This window comes from Cervus canadensis, chromosome 25, assembly GCF_019320065.1.
Source record: "Cervus canadensis isolate Bull #8, Minnesota chromosome 25, ASM1932006v1, whole genome shotgun sequence".
Lineage (NCBI taxonomy): Eukaryota > Metazoa > Chordata > Mammalia > Artiodactyla > Cervidae > Cervus > Cervus canadensis.
In genome coordinates this window covers 26,725,218-26,748,198 of record NC_057410.1, presented here as the reverse complement: position 1 = coordinate 26,748,198, position 22,981 = coordinate 26,725,218, and the positions used below count along the sequence as shown (strand labels likewise).

General features: G+C 43.1%; 1 protein-coding gene across 2 annotated transcripts in view; it reads right to left on the bottom strand.

Annotated features, from left to right (window-relative positions):
* Positions 1-522: 522 nt before the first annotated feature.
* DIP2B (disco interacting protein 2 homolog B) overlaps positions 523-22,981 on the bottom strand; it is a 223,929-nt gene continuing 201,470 nt past the window's right edge. For both annotated transcript variants that reach the window (XM_043447299.1, XM_043447298.1), the window contains exons 27-38: positions 21,971-22,092; positions 20,595-20,706; positions 18,187-18,296; positions 17,579-17,709; positions 15,492-15,660; positions 14,488-14,658; positions 13,446-13,507; positions 12,565-12,622; positions 10,881-10,955; positions 9,023-9,200; positions 6,157-6,280; positions 523-4,576 (exon numbers count right to left, since the gene is read on the bottom strand). In XM_043447299.1, coding sequence (XP_043303234.1) covers positions 4,324-4,576; positions 6,157-6,280; positions 9,023-9,200; positions 10,881-10,955; positions 12,565-12,622; positions 13,446-13,507; positions 14,488-14,658; positions 15,492-15,660; positions 17,579-17,709; positions 18,187-18,296; positions 20,595-20,706; positions 21,971-22,092 — 1,565 coding nt within the window. In that variant the 3' untranslated portion in view covers positions 523-4,323. The remainder of the gene's footprint in view (positions 4,577-6,156; positions 6,281-9,022; positions 9,201-10,880; positions 10,956-12,564; positions 12,623-13,445; positions 13,508-14,487; positions 14,659-15,491; positions 15,661-17,578; positions 17,710-18,186; positions 18,297-20,594; positions 20,707-21,970; positions 22,093-22,981) is intronic.

Genomic DNA, 22,981 nt, shown 5'->3' with positions numbered 1-22,981 from the left:
CACATGCCACAGGGCAACTAAGCCCGTGCGCCATAACTATGGAGCCCATGTGCCTAGAGCCCATGTTCTGCAATAAGAGAAGCCACTGCACTGAAAAGCCTACACACCACAATGAAGAGCAGCCCCCACTTGCCACAACTAGAGAAAGAATGCTCACAGCAACAAAGACCCAGCACAGCCAAAAATAAATAAAATTTTTTTAAAAAAGAAAAGTTGAAACCCACATCAATTACAGATTTTTAAAAAATTAACATGTATGCTCAAAAGTTTAAAACTACCCAATACCACATGGGTAGGAGGAAAACTAAGCTATGATTGTTCCAGACAAAAGGCCCAAAATGACTCTCTACTGTTCCTCAATCTGGCCTCCTTTTATAGAACTGATTTGCTATAACTCTGGATCTCTGTGGTCATTTTCCTAAGACCTCTCCAGCCATCTTTGGGTCTCACTATCTGAGTTAAAATTAAATTTTATTAATTCCAACTTATCAGTCCTCCCAACATGTGAAGCATTAAACACAATCAGGCATCAATATTTATTAACACAAGACAAAGAAAACACATTCAATGAGTTAATAGAACACTGTCCAGCCAGATGTTAAATTTAAAAATGTATATCTAGTCTAATTTCAAATAAATAAAAAAAAACTTTATACATAATTACACAGTACTATAATTTGAATCTGACACTGGTAAATATCTTGACAAAAAATAAACAAAACAGCATTTAGGACTAAAAAATTATTCTTATATCTTTACACTCTCTTCCTCTGGACAAATAACATGGCCCCCACCTACATATACCTAAACCAGAAATGTTGTTATGAATGATAAAGAAAAGGCCTATTGTGTATTTGGAGTACTGCAGCTTGTCCAAATACTCTTGCTTTACATGAAAGCAGACAACAAAAATAACTCTAAGGCATAGATCATGTTGGAGTTTGAGGGTGAGGTGATAACTCCTCATTGCTTTAGTCCAAAGATTCCTGGATATTCAAGGAAAGTAATTTATTTGGCCAAGATATTGAGCACCATGCCTGGGGCAGAGACCTTAACCAAAAAAAGAAAAAAAACCTAAGGCCTCGGGCCCTCTGTTGATTCAACAAAAACATTAAGCAAGCATTGCCCAGGGACTAACATTAAGGAGAGCTCAAATGACCAATAGACAGGCGATGGTCCCTAAACAGCCTGAGGCAGCACAACTTCAGGAGGACCTGGTACAGGGGAGACAGGGGCCCTTTAAGAGGCAGGAAGGAAAGGAGTGTGGCTTCACTGATGCCTATTAGCATGCTGGTCATCCAAAGGGTCCCACTAAAGCAGGAGATGGTATTTGTCCTGAGGCAGCCCCTCCCTGATCTACCCTCCTTACTTTTGCTGAGAGGCAGAGAGGTTCAAAAACTTTCAGTTGAATAGGTTCTCTCTTATCCGAAAAGAGGGCTTGCTATTCATTTAGGTCCCCCCCTCCCCCACCCAGGCATGAAAACCTGGACAGAATGTGTTCCCAAGTTTTGGCAAGGCTGTTTCTATCAATAATGGCCTTTGGGGCCTGTCTTAAGAGCCAGTTCTACCATAAAGGTTCGGCTTTAACATGGAAAGACTAAGAGCATTGTGTCATCAAGAGAGTTTTCTTACCAAGTCTGCAACAGACTAGGCACTGGATCTGCAGATGATCCCACAAACACATCTAAATTAAGGACTAGACTCTCTGCCCCTTCCAGAGGAAACTTTCCCCCAAAGACACATCTTAGCATCTTAGCTTTCTTTCCTCCACTAGCTTATTCTGGCTTTGGGGGATAGGCAAAAGATAAAGCAGCCACAGGGCAGAAAGCAAAAAGATAACAATAAATCAGAGGCCTGAGGAACTACCAAACTAGATAATCAGCCCCTAAATAACTGGGAATTGGGCATACTGTGAGATTAACGGAATATTTCATTTGAAGGAATGAGTATAGATCCGCACTGTCCAGTATAGTAGCCAATAGCCATGTGTGGCTACTGAGAACTTGAAATACAGCTAGTCTCGAATTGAGATGTGTTTAATACACACTAGATTTCAAAGATATAATATGAAAAAAAGTAAAATCTCTAATTAATACATTTTTATATTGATCCCACATTGAAATGATAGTACTTTTGATATATTGTGCTAATAATGTATTAAAATCAATTTCACCTGTTTCTTTTTACTTTTTAAAATGTGGTTACTAGAAATTTTAAAATGACAGATATGGCTCACATTTTATTTCGAGCAGACACCCTACCTTGTGCAGTAAGAATTCTGAAAGCAACCCATAGGACTCTGTCTTTTCTATTTTTTTCTTAGAACTTGTGATCACAGAGATAGGAGATCCTCAGGATCCCTTGCTTTGATTAGTGACTCATTAAAAACTCTTTTTAAGAAAATTACTTTCCAAATAAGTAGGCTGTTTTCTCTGCAGACCAAACCATTGCTAGTCACTGGGATGTCTAACCCCAGTGCAAATGCTTTTTTCCCTGTACATCCTAGAACCTCTCCCATCGTGTAAAATGGAACATCATCCAAAATGCTGAAAAGAGATCTGGAACTGGAAAATGTCAAGGTCTTCCCTCTGTGGAGAATGAGTTTGGAGGAAAAGAGGATTATGTAAAAGGAAGTCAATAAAGTGGCTCTGAGTCATGAGCCTGTGTAAGGGCAGCCCCCCGGAGTGCTGCCGTGGCAAAAGGGTCTGGTCTTTCCATTATAAACCTTATTTTCAGGGTAATTACAAGTCTTAAAAATTGTTTAAAAACATATTTAGTTTACATGATGTTACAGTGGGGTAAATAATATGCATTATTAAAATAGTCTAAATAAATATTTACACAATAGATCAGAGTGGGTCAAAGAGAACCATTCTGATTTAACAAGTTAACTCTGTTCACTTTGAGTTTTTTTTTTTAATTTTTAAAAATATTTCTGTAAGAAAAAAAATAATAAAATTCAACTATATTCAAATACATGAAGTATCAGACCAAAGAAAGGAAACCGAGCCAGAGGCCACACTCAGTCCCAGGCTCCATCTGCTTGGCCTGGGCACCACAGTTATTTCAAAAGGGTTTCTTGCATACATTAGACTTCCCCTATTTCAGCATAAGCCTGGCTGTTTTGGCAACCCAAATTGGTCGGTTCTGAGACGTGGAGTTATGAGGCCTTAACGCCTTCGCGTGACTGTCGATCCCACTGCCTTCCCAGCCTATCGCTCGTGTTCTTAAATCCCTGCCCTCGTGAACTGGAAGCATAGAGGATGCTCTTCAGTTCTCAGAAAAGAGAAGCTATATGTATAACTGCAAACACAGTATACAATGGGCCTGGAAAAGAGGAAATTCTAAATTCTTGTGTAGTCACTTTACATGTGAAAGACTGTTTCAACACTGGGGGCCGGAGTGAGTTATTGTGGTTCCTTAAAATTGGGTGGGATCTAATGAATCTGAGCTTTTCCTAACATTTTGATTTTTCAACTGAGATTTTTCAGTTTGTAGAAACAGGCTGAATTCTTAAAAGCTTAAGCTGATTCTGGGAATGCAAGCCTAAAAAACAAACATAGGCAGCTTCAGTTTATAAAATATACCAGCCAACAGAGACATAGTACAATGTGCAGCAAAACCTGCAAACAATCTGCACTTTTTAGTCATCTATTCAATTACACTGCACCCAGAGAATACCGAGATTCTCTCTCAGAGCAGCAATGTTTCTACTTTAGTTGTTACAACTATACAAGCCAATTCTTACATTTTTTAGCTGAATTATGTGTATTCCTATTTACATGTTTAAAACACTGGTCAAAATGTTTTACAGTCAAGAATTATATATATAAAGTAATTCTCATATTCAGTGTGTTATCTGATTTGCTTATGGGTCAACTGAAAGTAAGCCGAGTAGCTCCATGTTAACAAAACCCGCAGAGTGTCTAACTATGGTAAAATGGCAAAATACAGTACAGAGCGGGGGACTGTGTAACTCAAACTATCCCCTTCATGTGAATTCATTAAACTCCCTTACAAAAATCTAAAACAGCATTAGATAAAAATACAAGTATATACAACAGATGAAAAAAATGCAACATGCATGTAATTGCTTTAGTAACGTGCTGCTCACGCTATGTCAAAGCTCATGACTAACAGATTGTTAACATTTTTTTCATTTGCCACCACAGAATTCCCCTCTCCTGCGTGTCCTATGATGGCAGGATACCACAGGATGAGATGAAGAATATAATGTAGCCATCTCAGCTTATTTCACATCAGTCACGGGTTCTCTGGTTCCCGTGGTTTTGCAGGACGGTCCCTGCAATCCCACGAGGCTGGTTACATGTTGTACGCCACATAGATGGGGTCCAGCTGGTCAGCAAGGAAGCTGTCACGGAGGTGCATCCTCTGCTTCTCTCCTCTGGAGTTGATGGGGATGACACCTGGGTCCACCACGACCACCACGCCCACGATGAGGTAATGCTCCTCCAGGACCACGTTTGTCACTAAAGGAACCAGATCCAGGGCCTCCTGTTCAGAGCCACACAGTTCCACGACCACCACGAGCAAGTTGGTCCACGTGAACACAGCACTGCAATTTCAGTGACGCTCAGTTAATGTGGCATCTTTTATAGTGTCTGCCCAAGGCTTACCCTCACTGCCCCAAGAACTGCCTTCTCACTTGGACTCAACCAGAAGGCTCTGAGCCACATGTGTAATGAACTGCCTTGCCCCATGATAACAACTGATTGGTTAAACCATTTAAAATCTCTTGGGTGTTTGGAAGTGGGACTAAAAAGTTGTTAGCTGGTCACCTCAGCTGAGGATGTGTGGACTGGAAGGTTCTGGTGTAGTAGGTGTGCAGAGACATATAGAGAATGGCTTTTCAGGGAGGAGAGAAAGAACGGAGTGGATGCCCACATGGCTCTAGAAAGCGAGAAGTTGGTGGTCCCTGATGGCCTTTCCATCCCTGTTTCTACCTTTCCTGAGGTTTCAGAGCTGTTTAGAGACTTCGAGGAGCCTCTGAGATAACCAACCAGGTGTTCTTTCTATGACCTCTCTTTTGCTTTAAAGTTGTTTTGAAGAGAATTCTTGATATTTGCAACATAACAGCTTTGACTAAGATTATTATCTATAAGCTAACACCAAACAGGAAGGGAGTCGGCTGGCCTCTTTGAGCTCAGTGCCCCAATCAAGTGTCTCTCCTGTCGTGCCATAAGGCACAATGCCACCTGACGTTCAGTGGGATTGCTGGGTTAGAAGGTATGGGCTGATTTGTGTTGTGCAGTGTTGAGCTGCTTTAAAAATAGATTCCAATCATTAAGAAAAATGTACACAATATTTGGTTGCATCAAAAGTCAAATGCTAAAAAAAAAAAGTCAAATGCTTAAAATTAGGGTGTAGGAGGCACCCAACTTTTCTGCACTGTTATTATACTTCCTTGTTCAGGTCTGAGGAGAGACTGACAAAAGCAAGAGAAAGAAGCATCTGGAAAGCATGAACAAACCATTAAAAGAACTGTGGCTACTTTGCATGAATTAAAAAAAACAAACAAACCTGAGGAAGGACACACCAACTAAAATATGAATAAAAAGAAACTGGGTGGATTCTGTATTGTAAAAGAATCCAGGATGAAAGCTAACAGTTAAAAATTACAGAATTTCAATTTTAAGAAATTTTTAGTCAGCATGAGGTTGGATGGTTCTTTATCAGGGATAATGAAGGGGGAATTCCTGCCCAGACAGAGAACCTGGACCAGATAATGGTAATAATCCTTTTCATCTGCTGACCGGTTGATAGAGTATGAAGCACACTCTCACTTGATCCTCCTGATGATCAGGACGGAACAGAGGAGGTATTTTTAGATGAGGAAAGCAGCCACTGTGGCAGCGCTGGGCCTTCCAGATGGGTCTTTTGACCCAAAGGTCCTGGTTCTCCCCATTAGCCCCACCAACCTTCTAGAGGTGGATGACCAGTTAGGTCACTTCCAGTGGTAAGATCCTGTCATTGAAAGGACTCGGCCCCAGAGTGGGTGCATGGAGCCCGTCTCCACAGCTTGCTCCCCTGGAGTTCCACATCTGTAGGTGTCTCTGGTACAGCTAGATGACTAAAGATCAACTTTAACTTACCACAGCTGAGGAGAGACCTACTCTGTCTGTGCAGTGAACTTACCATTCGGCAATGCTCCTGTGGATCCGAGACACTGAGGTCTCAATGTCGATGGGGTGGTACCGCAGGCCTCGCAGCTCCAGGGTCTCGTCCAGAGCGCCCACCACGTATAAGGCATCATGACGCTCTGATGAAGAGAAAGAGAAACTTAGTTATCAGATGTACTGAGTGGGGCGCATCATTGGAGTTAAGTGCCCAGTGTTCAGACTGCCACACATCACCTGGTGCCACCACTCACCAGTTGTGTAACCTGGAGCAATTAACTTAAGTCTCTGATCCTGCTTCCCCTCCGTGAAAGAGGGGTAATAATAAATGGCTGCTATGAGGATTAAATTCATGAAAGGGAGTTAGAATGATGCTTGGTTCATTGTACGTGCTGAAGAGTATTTGTTGTTGTTCAGTTGCTAAGTCATATCTGACTCTTTGAAACCCCATAAACTGCAGCACGCCAGGCTTCCCTGTCCTTCACTATCTTCAGGAGTTTGCTCAAACTCCTGTCCATTGAATCAGTGATACCATCCAACCATCTCATCATCTGTTGCCCCCTTCTCCTGCCTTTCCCAGCATCAGGGTCTTTTCCAATGAGTCAGCTCTTCCCATCAGATAGCCAAAGTATTGGAGCTTCAGCATCAGTCCTTCCGATAAATATTCAGGGTTGATTTCCTTTAGGACTGACTGGGTTGATCTCCTTACTGTCCAAGGAACTCTCAAGAGCCTTCTCCAGCACCACAATTCGAAAGCATCAATTCTTCAGTGCTCAGTCTTCTTTATGGTCCAACTCTCACATCTGTACATGACTACTGGAAAAATCAAAGCGTTGACTAGAGAGATCTTTGTCAACGAAGTGTTATTTCTGCTTTTAAATACGTTGTCTAGGTTTGTCATAGCTTTTCTTCCAAGGAGCAAGAATCTTTTTTCTTGGCCACAGTCACTGTCCACAGTGATTTTGAAGAATATTAGCTCTTGTTATTCTTATTACTACCATGTGCCAGGAACTGTGCCCAGTGTGGAGAGTAAAGATGACAAAATATGACACCTGCTCCAGAGATACTTGCTGTCTAGTGGGGGGAACACACACAACGGGTGTCCTATGGGTGGACATCAGATGGAACGTGGTAAACCCAGTAACTTGAGTGTGGATGAGGGGCAAGGGCAACAGAGGACATCACCCTCCCCTCCCCCGACTGCCTCTGAGCTCAGCTCAAGGGTTCAGAGAAGGAAAAGCTAAAGCCACCTGTGTTTTTAAGGATAAACAGGAATTAGCCAGATGATGGGGAAAGAAGGAGAGGGGAGGATCTGAGATGGAAAAGAAATGAATATATGCTCATTGTTTCTAGATGTCGTTAAGGAATCCATGGAGAGACTAGTCCTGGTTATTAATAGGCTTCTAATCCAGCAGAATGTGGCAGAAATTTCACTCCTTTTTTTTTTTTTTTTAAAGATTTTATGCACACACTGTACACCCAAGGCTACCTAGTTTATGTCTACATAGATGCTGAAGACAATGATTTAGCTAGACCTACAGAATGTTTTGGGCTTTCCAGGTGGCTCAGTAAAGAATTCGGCTGCCAAAAAGCAGGTTTGATCCCTGGGTCAGGAAGATCCCCTGGAGAAGGCAATGGCAACTCACTCCAGTATTCTTGCCCAGGAAATCTCAAGGACAGAGGAGCCTGGAAGGCTACAGACCATGGGGTTGGGGTAGCAAAAAGTCAGACACGACTTAGCAGTTAAACAGTAGAAACAACAGAATGATCTATTTTCAGGAATAGGAATACTTCTGAAACATTTAGCAAAACAAAGTGCTAGAAGCTGTTGGAGAGAGGAGGGTAAGGAAGGCCAGTCACATAAGATGAGCTGATGATTATAGTAATAAAAACAACAGAAACACAGTAGCTAATGACTAGGGAGTGCTTTCCCTGTGCCAAGTAGTGTTCCAGACACCTGAAGGCATCATGTAATTTAATCTCACATCATGTCCACAAGACAGGAAATGTCATCACTCCCACTTCCCTGAGTTTTCTGAGGAACTCTGAGTTTTCTGAGGAAACTCAGAGATTGAGTGAGTGCGCAAGGTCACACAGCAAAGGGCAGAGACAGGTTTCCAAACCAGGACACCCAGCAAGGTGTGCTTCCCCTGCCTCAGGATGCCTGAGTGTGCTTCCTCATGAAATATGGAGTGACTGCAGAGCCGGCCAGCAGGGAGCAGATGTAAGGGGCAAAGGAGAAATGACCTGGCTCCATTCCAGTCGTTTAGTCCAGTGAGTGATGTATCAGTTCCTGATGTGTATGATGCATGCAGTGTAGGGTATTTTTAAACGGCCATTAATGGTGGCAGGAAGGTTGAAGCCAGGCCTCTTTACCAGGTAGACAGTGACTGGGGGCTGCTTATCCCAGAGCCCTGCCAAGCAGTCTTGTGAGCTGCCAAAGGGTCAGAGGGCTTAGCAGGTCAGCTCCTCTGCACTGACTCCTGCTCGCAGGGTTTAGGGACAGAGGAACTAGAGACGGAACACCTGTCCCAGGAGCCTGTTGAGGGATGCGGGCAGCCCCACAAGGCTGCTGAGAGGCTGTATCCTGCTGAGGGCATTCACCCATCACCGGGCACATCTCTACGACTGCCCGGCCAAACTATCCTGAGGTTCAGCTATCCTGATGCTGACACGAGGCCCTGGCGTTTACTTCCTGGGTCCTCTTCACAGGACAAAGTCTTACTGCAAAGGAATATAAATTCACAGGTGGGTTCTAGAGTTGCAGAGGGGGAACAGGTCAACACACATATTCCACAATGCAAAGGCAGGCTGCAGAGGGCCAGCCCGTGCTAGGGGCATTTGAAATGCACAGCAGGACAAGCGGGAGGAGTCGGTGAAGTTACCTCCAGTGGCTGCTGTGAGCTCCGTCCGGCGGACAAAACCCAGGTATCCTGTCCGAGCCCAGAGGGTCTGGGCAGCATCCCCAAAGCTGAGGCGGGTGTTGAAGTGGTCAGCTTGCAGAGTCTCACTGTCGTAGATGGTATAATAGCCGCTGGCTGTATGGGGACTGTTCACCCAAATCTACAACAGGAAAAGGGTACCGGTCACATTTCGCCAGAATCAATTCAGTCCACTTAGGACAGATTATGTTGGTTTTCTTAAGCTCATTTTTATAATAACCAAAAAGTTACAACAATGAAAGCGGCTGTCAGTTACTGAATTTACATGTGCTAAACAGTACTTTATAAACATCACCCCCATCAATCTTCACATACACGGCATGACAATACAGTCTGTACTACTGTCACTCCCATTTTACAAATGAAAAAACAAGAATACTAGAGTGTGTAGCCACTCCCTTCTCCAGGGGATCTTCCCGACCCAGGGATTCGACCTGAGTCTCCTGCGTTGCAGGCAGATTCTTTACCACCCGAGCCATCAGGGAAGCCCTTAAGTAAGTCACCTAAGATACAGAAACTAAGAGACCCAGATCCAACCTGGAGGCTACACTGCCTCCTTGGCTCATTTCTCAGCCTCTTTCAGAGTCTCACCAGTGCACTGAGAGATCATTTCTGTGCTTTGAAACTAAGTTAAAAAGCCCGCAGGAAAACACTACAGGGTATTTGGATTTACAGTGTAAACACACCAATACCCAACAACAGTAATAACACAAGTGTTCACTGTGTGACAGGCACTGTTCCATGTGTATGCAGACACAGATATTAATGCATTTAACTGTCACACAATTCTACTAGGTAGGTGCCATTATTATTTACAGTTGAGGAAACTAGGCCTAGAGAGTTTGAGTAACTCGTGCATTAACAAGAAGCTGGTAACTGGCAGAGGCTGGTCATCTGGTTCAGTCACCTGGAGCCCTGCTCCCAGTTAGCTGTGAGATAAGACAGCAGTTGTTTCTCCGAGATTTGGAAGGAAGAAAAATCAAGACTTCTCAGTGTTTTTATAAGGCCTTTCCAGGTGGCATTAGTGGTAAAGAACCTGCCTGCCAAAGCAGAAGACATATGAGATGCAGGTTCAATCCCTGGGTCGGGTAGCTTCCCTGGTGGAGGAAATGGCAACCCATTCCAATATTCCTGCCTGGAGAATCCCATGGAGACAGAGCCTGGCAGGCTACAGTCCATGGGTTGCAAAGAGTCAGACATGACTAAAGTGACTTAGCATGCACAATATTTTTATATTCTTACAAAAATGAATATATTTTGGAATAAAATTTGTATAAATCTTATTTTATTTTGTAAAATATTTATTTTATTTGGCCGAGCCCAGTCTTAGTTGAGGCAAGTGGGATCTTTAGCTGCGGCATTCTTAGTGGCAACATGTGGGATCTAGTTCCCTGACCAGGGATCCAACCTGTACCCCCTGCACTGGGAGCAAGGAGTCTTAGCCACTGGACCACCAGGGAAGTCCCTGTATAAATTTTAAAAATTCAATATTTGTGGCTCCTTTTAGTTCCACTCCTTAATAGATGGAAGCAGATGAGTTCATCCATTTTCATCTTCAGCTAGGGAATGTCGGTGGACCAACCTGGGACTAACTCTAGCTTGTGCCTCAACCTTCTTTCCATCCTGGCCTCCATTCCCCCTTCTGCCTCATTTCAGTTGTGAGCCTTACAGAGAAAGATGAAAATTCTCAAACAGTCACCATGAGGGAAAAGCTAAACCCACAGTTTCCTGGTTTCTAGAATATGAACCCGGGGGTATTTCACTGCTGACTTTTCAGAGTCAAGGGGAGAATTATACATACCTCTCCCAGGTGCGAGTCTCCAACAGGCCCTTTGGTCTCTGGATTAACAATAACTACTTTCACTCCAGGTAAGATCTAAGAATCAAAAAGAAAACGCAAAAATTGAGTTCCATCAGATCTCATGACCTCTAATAAACAGTTTCCACTTCCTCCCTCCAGTGAGGTGAGGGAGTGCACACAGGCCAGAGCTGAGCCAGTACTCACAGGATCGTCCTCAGGGGACAGAAGTATGTATAACAAGATTCTGCCTCAAAACTAAACTGGGGAACCAACCTGTCTGCCGTCTCCTCAAAGGCAAGAAACCACAGACCAGCGGAGGCTCAGCAGGAGAGGGGAGAGACGTCACGTGCCCGCATCTCCCTCAGGAGGGAGAAGGGAGCGGCAGGTGCCAGCCGAGGATGGCTTGGGGCCTCTTCAGACACCCGTCCTCTGTCCTAAACCTCTCTTTCCCTTGGGTTTCTAGCATCAAGAAGCTCACACATGTAAGACCTCAAGGAAGGAAGAGGAAGGCCATTCCTGCTCATGTGGGCCAGGCACCACTCAGTCCCTGAGGGGCTCGCCGCCAGTGGAGGCAGAGGAAGAGCTGGCAAGACGGTAAGGAGGTCAACCCAACTCCACTTGGAAGAGTTTAAACAGAGGAGTGAAACAGGGATTTCCCCAACGGGCTGAGCCATGACTGCACAGGTGAGGCTGGGCCCACTCCTTCCTTCCCTACATTCTCCTTGGCCTTTCAGAATTAGAAGGGATGCTGAGGCATCATTACTCTCTCTTCAAAAGGATGAGAAACTTGATAGCTTATATGGATTTGATCTGCTCAACATGAGTAAATTGTTCAAAACTGCTATAGACTGAAATCTATATGTTGAAATATGACCCCTAAAGTGATGGCATTATGAGGCGGGGCCTTTGGGAGGAGGTCAAGGGTCTGCTCTCATGAATGCGATCCATACTCTTATACACAAGACTCAGAGATTTCCCAGCCCCTTCCACCATGTGAGCACACAGCAACAGGACAGCCATCTAAGAACCAGAAATCCCTCATCAGAATCCGTGGGCACCTGGATCTTGGACCTGCCAGCCTCCAGAAATGTGAGAGAGAAGTTTCTGCTGTTCATAAGCTGCCTGGTCTATGGTATTCTGTTAGAGAAGCCTGAATGGACTAAGGCAATAACAAAATGTCTCCCTGAACAGTTTAAAGCCTTATTCTCATCTAAGAAATCAATCTCAAATATCTTTAATCTCTTCCCCATTTTGATTTCTCTTTCAACTTTAAGTATGTGTATGTCTTCCCTGGATCTTTAACCACCCCCCCCCCCACCTGTCACCCTGTCTTTCCACTTGTAATATTCATAAAGGTAGAACTAGCTCTTCTTAGTGCTGCTCATCTCTTCACCTTGAGTATAATGAACAGTGAATTTAGTTGGTTTGTCAAATAATATGTCAGCAGGATTTAAAAATAAAAATCTATGAAAATTAAGAAAGTTCAAATATAGTATTCTTCTTATTTATGTACCCATATGAATTTGAAAGTACTGGCTAAGTGAAAATTGTTGAATTATCTCCAGATATCAATTCAGTCTTGCCCTGGGTACTAACATGTATATTATACGGCTTCAGGTTTCTTTAAAACTACTTCTCCACACAGGTGACACACACCTTCCCAATGGCTAACACAACAAATTACCTTTCCAGACTCTGAGAGGAGCAAACTCTGGGGGGCACCCCGTTCCACAAGACGAACCCTGTAAAAGAAAAATATTTACTACATGTGAGCCTTAAAAAAAAACCCACCATGGCTGTACGCTGTCCTCCCAAACCTCTAATCTATTCATAGCTCTCCTCACATCAGTGCAGTTTCTCAAGCTCCGCATTACTGACATTTGGGTCAGATACTTTATTGTACCTTTCTGTGATGCGCTATCCTGTGCGCTGTAGGATGTTTAGCAACACCCCCAGCCTCTCCCCACTAGATGTCAGTAGCATTCCCTGGTCGGGACAATCCACGTCCCAGACACTGTCCTTGGAGGGCAGACTCTCTCCAGGCTGAGAACCACAGCACTAGAGATGCTCTGCCTGCAGGCTGGGTCAGTGAACACAGCCTGAGTCAGCAGGACCCAGAGCCCTCAACCAGGAGCTCCCCTGGGACGTAGCTCCCATTCACCTGTGGGCTGGTGAGGAGGAAGGCTTTTATTCCTGTGGTTCAGATAGAGTGCTATTTCAAAAACCCTACACTGTCTCATTTATCTTATCTCAGTTATTTTTAGACTCCCAGAGGAAAAGAGTCTATCCATTTCAGTGTAATTTACGTCATATGTCACAAAATACTAGTATTACATTTTAATATTAAGGAACAGTGCAGCCACTATGAGAATTAAAGCTTTCCTCTTATAAATGTAAATCTTATTAGGTATTAACAATGAAAATGAGTTCCTTCCCTCTTACCCTCCTCCCCGCAAAGACACAAACAAAATGAATGAGATGAGGGGGACAGCTGGCTTTCTTGAGGCTCAGAAATTTATATGCTTAGGAATGCTAATAGGAAACAAGCTTAACAAATCTACTTACCTGTCATGTCTTAATGATTTCAGATCTACGTATACAGTAGTTGGATCAGGCCCTGAGGTTCCCTGAAGAAAAATAAATCAGTGGGTTGTTCATTTAAAATTAGCTGAATGGCATTTCCACATGTTACATTTTTAAGTCAAGACAGATAATTTAGTCACATACAGGAAACATCCAAATTCTGTTCTGAATGCTCACCCTGTCTTCAACCAGATGGGCCAGGGCTGTAGTCAACACCTGAGAGAAGATTCCTGGCCAGCTTTCTCCTCATCTTTCTTTCCTTTCCTCCCCCAGGAGAGGAGGCTGGGGGCCAGAGCAGCACCGAACGGTTACCAGGGTGAGGAAGATCCTCATCCCTGGACTCAAGGCCAGGGTATGACAGACCAACATCCAAGGGACTTCCAAAACCAACACTGGCCCACGCTGGCGGCAAGGCACCCATAGCAGGGCTCCAAGGTTAAAGCCTTGTGATGCTGCTCCAAAGTCACCTGACCCAGACACAGAGGACCTGAGGGCGTCCACCCAGCTATGCCACCTTCTTTGACTCTCACTCTTGTCCATGCCTGTATTTGCCTTATGAATTTTCCAAGCTATAGAAAATTAGATTCCACTCTTTTCTATTCTTTTAGCCTTTTTCTATTATTTACCCACCAAGATAACATGGTAAAATTGCCATCTGGCTAAAGAAGAGAACACAAACTTATTTGTGCTTCCTTTGCCCAAAAAAAAAAAAAAAAAAAAAAACCACAAAGGGTAATATACAAATAAAATTCAAGTAGGATTCAGAAATCTTGATTCATGTCGAGGACCATAAAACCACTGAGAGTAAACATTTACATTAGCATTCAACTGCTGGGCATGGGTCCAAGAGGTTGGCACCTAGAAACTTGGTGGTTCTACAGGACAACCTTGTGAAGGACAATACTCTCATCTTCATTTTACCAACGGGCCAAATCAGGCACCACGGCGGAGCCCAAATACACAGCAGGCAAGCAGCAGCCTATGCTCTGAGCCCCCCACACTAAGAAGATATCATGAGAGTCACCTGCAAACATATCGCTACATTGACTCTGGATCCAAAAGTGGTGCTGACAGCCCGCGGGGACAGACCGATGTCCTTAAAGAGCTTGGAGAAGGACTGCTGGAGGGCAATGCGGGGCCGTTCCTCAGCCACCACCACACACGTTCGGATGCAGGAGAGGTTGATTCCCCGGGTCTGTAAGACACCACGTTGGGGGGGTGGGGGGCGGAGGCGGAGATTAGTAGGGTCACAGAAGCACTGGACAAGCAATTTCACTGCCCCACCTCTTTGGTCAGGAAAAGCCAAGGAACCGTGTGCTGTCATCTCACATACCCAAAGAAAAGATATACCTTTTTGGAAAACACCCAGGCATTCCTCTAAAGTCATTACCCACAGGTTGATTTGCTCATTCTCTATTTCTTTCCTCTTTTGCCTAAAACTCTTAGGTTTTTCAGCAATATATTTTTAATTCCTCTTCATTTCTGTACCTTAGATTTCTCTCTATTTCAAAATGGAGAGATGGGAAGAACAGAAAAATAAATTTAGCAACACTGAGATTTAATCTCATCTCTTTTTTTCATTCTTAAGGTCTTACTTCTTTATTAAAGAAAATTTGGTGTTTTCTGACTCTCTCATATGCCACTTAGACATATGATCACTGGATACACTCATGAATGAGTGACCCTTATCTATGGAGGAGGACCCAATCTCTAATATCCTCAGGTTTCAAATTCTATTAGGAAAAATCCTCTTTCAGTTCACAGTTTCTGTTCATCTTCATGTAAAAGTCATTTCTATTCAGTCTCCTAACCAGCTTTACCTTCTTTTCCACAATGTGTGAATCAGATTAAACTCTAAAAGAGTGCATTAAATTAGACAGTAAAAGAGGTACACCCACTGAGGTTTATGAATACCTGTTTGGATAGAAAAAAGCAGGCAGGTATGTCTGACCACCCCTACAAGGTGGGGTACCACCACACCTGGTCCGTTTCTCTCAGGACTGGCTCCTTGTTACAGCTGCTTCTTACCTTCAGCACCTCCACTTGGTTTCCAAGCCCTTTGGTGCAAAGCTCCATTACTGAATAGGAGCAGAACGTGTCTCTTATTTTGTACTGGTTGACCGTGGAGAGCCAGAGGAAAAGGTTGTTTTCCAACTCCATAGGAGGAATTAAGATGGACTGGTGACCTGAATAGACACTGTAATGAAAAAAGGCAAGCGCTAACACAATCAGTTCATCCTAGATTATCAATTCAACAAATATTTATTGAGCACGAAGGACAGGGGAGGGTCATATTAGATATAAAGGCCCAAGAATCAGCCTGGTTCCTATTCAACTCACACGACACAATAACTACAGAATAAAGTGAATAAAGCAGACTATGGAAGGTGGACACTGAGATGTGAAGAAAGGCTATCACAATCACAGAATGAAGAGCAAGTCCTTCAAACTGGTTGGGTGTTTCAGTAGGTGACAGCTGGGCCAGGCTTGAAGAATGAGCAGGAATTTGACAGTGGCTGGAGGAAATGAGGAAGCTGGTGGGAGCTCTCCAGGCAGAAGAATAGGATATGCAAAGGCATGGAGATATAAAATTACATGGTGTGTTTAAAGTCATCAGAAATGGTATCCCAGCATTTGCCTGGGGAAGTGGTGAGAAGTGAAGGCAGAAGGGCCAGGGTCAAACTGTGAAAGGACTGAACTACTATTACATGAAAGAGTTTAGAATTTACCCAGTAGACAGTCAGTACAGCTTGAAGTTGGGGTAAAGCTAGCTATATGAAGGGGGGGATTAGAGACATGAGTCACTGAAGGCTGACAGACAGTTAGGAGAGGCTGCAATAGTCCAGGTGAGAGAGGATAAGGGCTACCCCACCAGCACACCAGGATACACAAGAAGGAATGGAACAGTCTCGTATCATATGTACAATCTCCAGCCATGAAACCTCAGCTTCCTAAGCCTTGGGTATACATCAGAATCACTAGGAGTCCAGATGGCCTATTAAAAAAAATACTGGACAGGGGCTTCCCTGGTGGTCCACTGATTAAGACTCTGTGCTTCCACTGCAGGGGGAATGGGTTCGATCCCTGGCTGGGCAACTAAAATCTCACAAGAGAGTGACTTTATCTATGGAGGAGTCCCCAAATCTCTACTATCCTCAAGTTGCAAATTTCTATTAGGGAAAATCCTCTTTCAGGTCACAGTTTCTGTTCATCTTCATATAAAGGTCATTTCTATTTAGCCTCCCAACCAGCTTTACCTTCTTCTCCACAATGTATGAATCAGATTAAATTCTAAAAGAGTCTGGTTTTCTCTTTTTTGGCAAGGCCAAAAAACAAACAAACCTGGAATTGTGGTCTTCACCTCTGGAAAACTGGTTAGTACATCTAGGGAAGCCTCATTGGTTTTTTAAAAAAAATAGACCCCTAGGTGATTCTTATGTATAGATAAGTATAATGGAAACAAAGGACATGACATTTAATTGGATGTGTGACATAAAGATACAGAGTTGAAGATAAAGCCCAAGTTCCTAGCATGGTTCCCCAAGTGAATGACTCCATCCTAAGAAGGAAGGGAACACAGAAGGAAGGTGCTGAGTCACAGGTGTCTGTGAAGCATTCCTGGAGATGCTCACCAAGGAGGTGGAAACGCAGGTTGAGATGAGGTCCTTGGGGGGAGAGTGGAAAGAGCTGGGATCTGCTCTTCCACAAGAAACAATCTGGCCAGTGCGCTACCTTCCAGGCACATGCTGTCACCCATCTCATTACAGTCCTTCCTGCCAAGCCTAGGGGGTACGTTCTGGCTGACACAGCGTGCCATTCACCCAAGTGTCATCCTTCTCCTTGGCTCTGATTCTAAAGTGAGGATGATGACAGGATGCAGCACAGGAGAGGTAGAAAGATCACAGCCCTTTTGTCTGAGGCACAAAACTAACAGAAAAGACGGAATGCAAACAAAACCAGACAAACGTCAAAGATGCATTAGGTGCACAAATCCCAGGAACCATCAGCATTTTACTGAAACTTTAGCAAATTAACGGAGCACATGAAAGAATGGGATGGTCCCAGCCTCAAAGATATTCCCATGCATTCTGATTCTTTGCTTTATCCATGCCTACCTGCAGAGACACCAGAGTGCAAAGCCAAGTCCACAGTAAGGGTCAAGGCAGATGGCGATCTGCCGAGAGGAGTACAACTCACACTGGAGCTTGATGGCTCTACAGAGAGCATTGACCGCACAGTGGGACATCTGGAAGGTAAGAAACACGGAACAGGATGGAACTGGCATCCCACAGGCAGAAGAGCAGCTCTAACGATAGATTTCAGAAGCTTCAATTCCCTTCAGCTCCTCCAAATGACATGTATCTTTATTGCTTCAAAATGCCTAATCTAACTCAAGTCTATCTATTCATTTGTCAATACTGAGTCCTATGAAATATTAATTTATGACTTCATACTGGCTTTAAATGTAACTTGCATTATCTATTAGTGTCTATGCTAGGTTCAGAACACTTCATAACACAAATTCCTTAGGATAACTTATTCCGGAAGAGCCAATGCTTTTATTTAAATATAGCAGAGGCCCTTGATCCTCCGCCTACTGGTCTCTGGTACAACCAACTGGCCTCTCCATCTGAAGTCCCTGGGGCAGTGGTCATCTCTATTTTTTGCAGACCTGGCATTTTACCAGCCTCCAGTGAAAGTAAATATATCCCAGCTACTCTACCTTCACTCCTGTGAGCATGCCAGTTGTGGAGACACTAAAATCAAGATATGCCAGCATCTCAGGAGTAGGTGGTTTATAGAGTTGAGGTAACCGTTTCCTGGGTAAGTCATCTGCAAAGAAAAAAAGAAAACCCAATGTCAATCACACACATTGACAACAAGGTCCTACTGTGAACAGGGACTATATTCAATATCCTATGTCCTGTGATAAACCATAATGGTAAAGAACATATATATATGTATATATATATATATAAACTGAGTCACTCTGCTGTAACAGCAGAAATTAAACACAACACTGTAAATAAATACACTTCAAAAAAAACCTGACACGCTGGAACTAAAAAATCACTGCTATTCAGTTAGTCCTCTGTGGCTTTGCTGGAACCACATTTAGTTTCTGAGATTTGCTAAAGCTTAGGGTTTCTAGCATTTAACCAACTAGCTCACAAACATCACTCCTGCAGTGATAAGGTTGGTGTATCTACCAGAAGACTAGGGAGCAGTACTACAACACAGTAGCCGAAAACAGGTTAAAGAAGCAGGCTGCCAGTGTTCAACTTCCAGCTGTGCCACTTATTAACAAGGTCGTCACCTTGGTGTTATTTAACCTCTTTGTTTCTGTTTACTCATCTCTAAAGTGGTAATAAAACCTGCCCTCACTGAACTGTTAGGAAGTTAATTCACATAAAATACTTTAAAACAATTCAGGAAGCTTTACTTGTTGTTATGCTGGTTTCAAGTTAAAATTTATTTAGTTTAGTACATGGTATAGTAATCAGAGTCTGCTTTAAAAGCTGGATGGTTTTTCTCTAAATTAATGTGACAAATTTTAAGAATGACAATTAGAACTGGGAATTATTTCCCTTTGCTCTTTTATGATACCTCTCCTTTCTGTCCAAATCTGTATGTGGAATCCAAGGATATCAAGGATGTCTCTGGCCCTAGCCATGCCTCATTAATGGCTCCTTTGGCCTCCAAATCACGAAACGATTCTGACTCTTGCTTTTCAACCTCTGTGTCACTGGGCACTCATCTCTGGCCAAACCAAAGATTGTCTCTACCACCTTCCACCCAGCTCTGTGCAGGGAAGAGCTGCTCCAGCACTGAAGGAAACCTTTCTGTTGTTTGTATCACAGCACACATTTCAGGTCTTCCTGAAACGTGATTGAGTCCAATAACCACAGTAGATGATCTCCATCGTTAACACCAATGCAATCCACTTGTGTTGAATACTATATAAATGATTGCTTACAGTTCAGCATCTGGACAATAACCATAAATAGATGTCATCCCTGGGTTTACATCCATATTAATTGTTCCTGAGGTGGATACTATGTAATACTTACCTGAGAACTGGTAGGGAGGAAATTAACGGCTAAGTGACTGGGAAGGGAGCCAAACTGACTGGGTTTGAATTTCAGCCTATTGGTTCGCCAAAAAGTTCGTTCAGGTTTTTCTGTAACATCTTATACAAAAACCTAAATGAACATTTTGGCCAACTCACTACCTATTTAACTTCCCCGTGCCTCAGCCTTCTGATCTGTAAAATGAGAATACAACTGGCATCTATCTGATAGGGTTGGTATAGGAGGAAATGATGTTATACATGTTAGATGACTGCCACATGGTAAGGGCTAAATAAAGTTAGATGTTGTTATGATAATGATTGTGTGCTGGCACTTCACGTGATGTCATCTAATCTTTACAACAACATGAAGCAGCTACGAGTAACAAGATGATGAGGGTTTACACTTGTCTGCTCGACTCCAAAACCTGCACTCCCCTCTCCACTACCATCTCCAGCCACCCTAGTGTCCCACCCCCTTCTTTAGTATGAACACCATTCAAATTCATACACTTTATGGTTTTCAAAGTATTTTCACATTATGTTGCATTCGATATCCCCAATAAATATGTGAGTTATGCAAGGGTAGGTAGTAATTTAAGTGAGGCTAATCTCAGCCAAGGTTATACAGAAAATGAGGACTGAAGCTTGAACCAGAACCAGGCCTGTTGACTCCTAGCCCAGTGCTGTTCCAACTCTATCGCATCTGGAAGTCAAAGGTCAGATCTTCTCAATGCTTTATGCAGCCCTGTACGTCTATGGTCACATCTGGCATAAACACCTAACCACACTGTTTGATGATGCCAAGAGTATGACAGGAAGACAGGTTTTGTTTCCCGTATTCGAGCACATTGTGATCTGCTTCTTTGGATCTGGTCGTTGCAGTATCCAGTGCTTTGGTAACTCAAGCTGAGTGCATATTAAGTTTTGCATCTGTCTTAGCAGGTGGAATGGGCTGCAATGGAAGAGCTGTATAAACATCTTTGGCATGAGAATCTAGGAAACCTTGGGGAGTGAATGTTCTTGCTCTCGCAACGACTCTGGAGAAATCTCCCTTTCACCTGTGTCAATGATAGTGGGCCAGGTTTTCACGTCCACAGCTGCTGCTGCCTCTCGGGACCTCAGTAACCTCATTAGGGTCTGCGTGGTGAGAATGCAGGCTGCTTTGCTGACCTAGAAGACAAATGGACAAAAATAAACACAAGGAAGCTTAGCCCGTGTAGCACTATAGTCTCTGGTTGCAGATAAAAGCAACTCGCACATCCAACTGGGACAGGGCAGTACCAGCCTTTCAAAGAACGTACACAGGACAATGGAAGTCAGTATTCCCCTTATGTTTGTTCTGAAAATACACTGAATCAGAATGATGGACTTGTTCACAACACAACTTACTATTTATAACAGTGATTCTCAAATAGTCCATGGTCATAATCTCAGTATGGACCCCAGATCTATTGAGTTCATGAAGACCATAATAAGATAGAAACATGGATTTTTGTGGTACTCAAGGAATGAGAGGTGTCAGAGGATCATCACTGAAGCAGGTAGGGTTTGCAATAGTCCAGGGAGTGGTGAACTGCACTGGACCCAGAAAACATATCCTGAACTTGGGGGACTCTGTGCGCTCACAGGAACCAAGCTCTCCCACACACCTACACGTGGAAATCCAAAGTCACCGACTTCCCTTACTACTCAAACCATGTTGGTGGAAGGAAGCTCCCTTCCCTGCTGCCCTGGCCTACTTTGCACACTGTAACCAGGGTGTTCTGCTGAACTGAACTCTCTAGAAAAATCATCTGTGGTGAATGTGGCTTCTATACTGCAGGTTCCAGCTGCTGACAGAGCAGCAGTTCTTAGAGAAACAAATGTTACATCAATTGGAATTTTGCAATTTGCTTTAAAGTACATTAGGATATGATGCAATACAGATTTCTTTCACTGTCTTCAATTCTCATTTCCTGCAGAAACGTCTATCACTTTCAGAGCAAGATCTGGACACTTTTTTTTTTTTTTGGACACTTTTTAATACTATACCAAGTGATTTTGTAAGACTAAACTCCCAAAAAGTGACCTTACGTCAGGAGAATTCAGTTTGGCATCTAAAATTATCTTGGTTAGTATGCAGAAAAAATATTCGAATTTTTCTAAGAAGAAAGAAAAAAAACAAGTTTTATGGAGAATTACTAAATGGCACCTTCACTTACTTCCTTAATGTTTATGATAAAAACATAATCCTATATCCCACCAAAAACAGCTTTTCCATATTTCTTCACTAAAAATGCTGGTTACTGTGATCAGATGAAGGAAAAGGAGGTACTTTTCAGGAGTTAGATTTGACTTCCTGACTCAACTAAACTGGAAAAGGGTTAAGGATCCTTAGTTGTCTGACTTGGGGCTTTATGAGATGAGGACAAGGAAAGTTATACCAGGTACTTACGTCAACAATCATGCGGACAGTGGGCAATGTGGCTGTAAGGTTCTGAGCATGAGGGGGTCTGACAGTCACAGGTATGCACCCCGCGTACAGACAGCCATAGAATGCAGCGATTAACTCTATGCCTGCAAGACACAGCTGATTAGCGGCCTGGTTTGTCACTGAGAAAGCAAAAGGCAGAGTTTCCAAACCTAGATTAAATCGTGTGCCAGACACTAGACCAAAATTTAATGGAGACATTATCAGAATAATTTTTTTTTTTTAGAAAATAAGTTTTTTGGCTCTGTGGTATATGGGATCTTAGTTCCCTGACCAGGGATCGAACCCACACCCCCTACCTTGCAACTCTGGCATCATAACCACTGGACCACCAGGAAAATTCCTAGAAATTTTTTATATTAAGAAGAAACTGAAGGTAAAAGAAGAAAGCATATAAAACAACTTTTTAAAAAATATAGAGAAGCCAAGAATAAACAAATGAGAAAGGAGGTCAGAAGCAGAGAAAACACTTGAAAGATACCTGAAGAAGGTACTTTGACATCATTACTTGATATTATTTAGGAAAAGTAAGTGCAGAGATTAGGGTTGTTTCCCTTGGGAAATAAAATAATGGGAAAGGAGAGATGAGGATCATCTGAGCTTTCTCTCAATCTTAAGAAGGCCACTATGTTTTAAGAACAATCAGACCCCTGAGATGTCACTTCCCTGATGGGTGCAGGTTTTAGGGAGGCAAAGCGTCACTTGATACAAAGCCCCTGCAATATAAGGATTCGGAGGGCGGCCCCCTCGGGCAGTGCTCATGTCCATCACTGTGATTAACCGGTGGACAGAAAACAACCTCCCAGAACAAAGTTGTTCTTAACAGCTTCTAAGAAGTCTTAGTATCAATATAAATAGAAGAGCAAGTGAGAATCACTGAGTAAAATGAGGTAAATGGGATAAAAGACCACAGAAGCCTGGATGTATGAGTAGGTTAGGTGACAAAAGACTAAAGAAAGGGAAAACTGAAATATT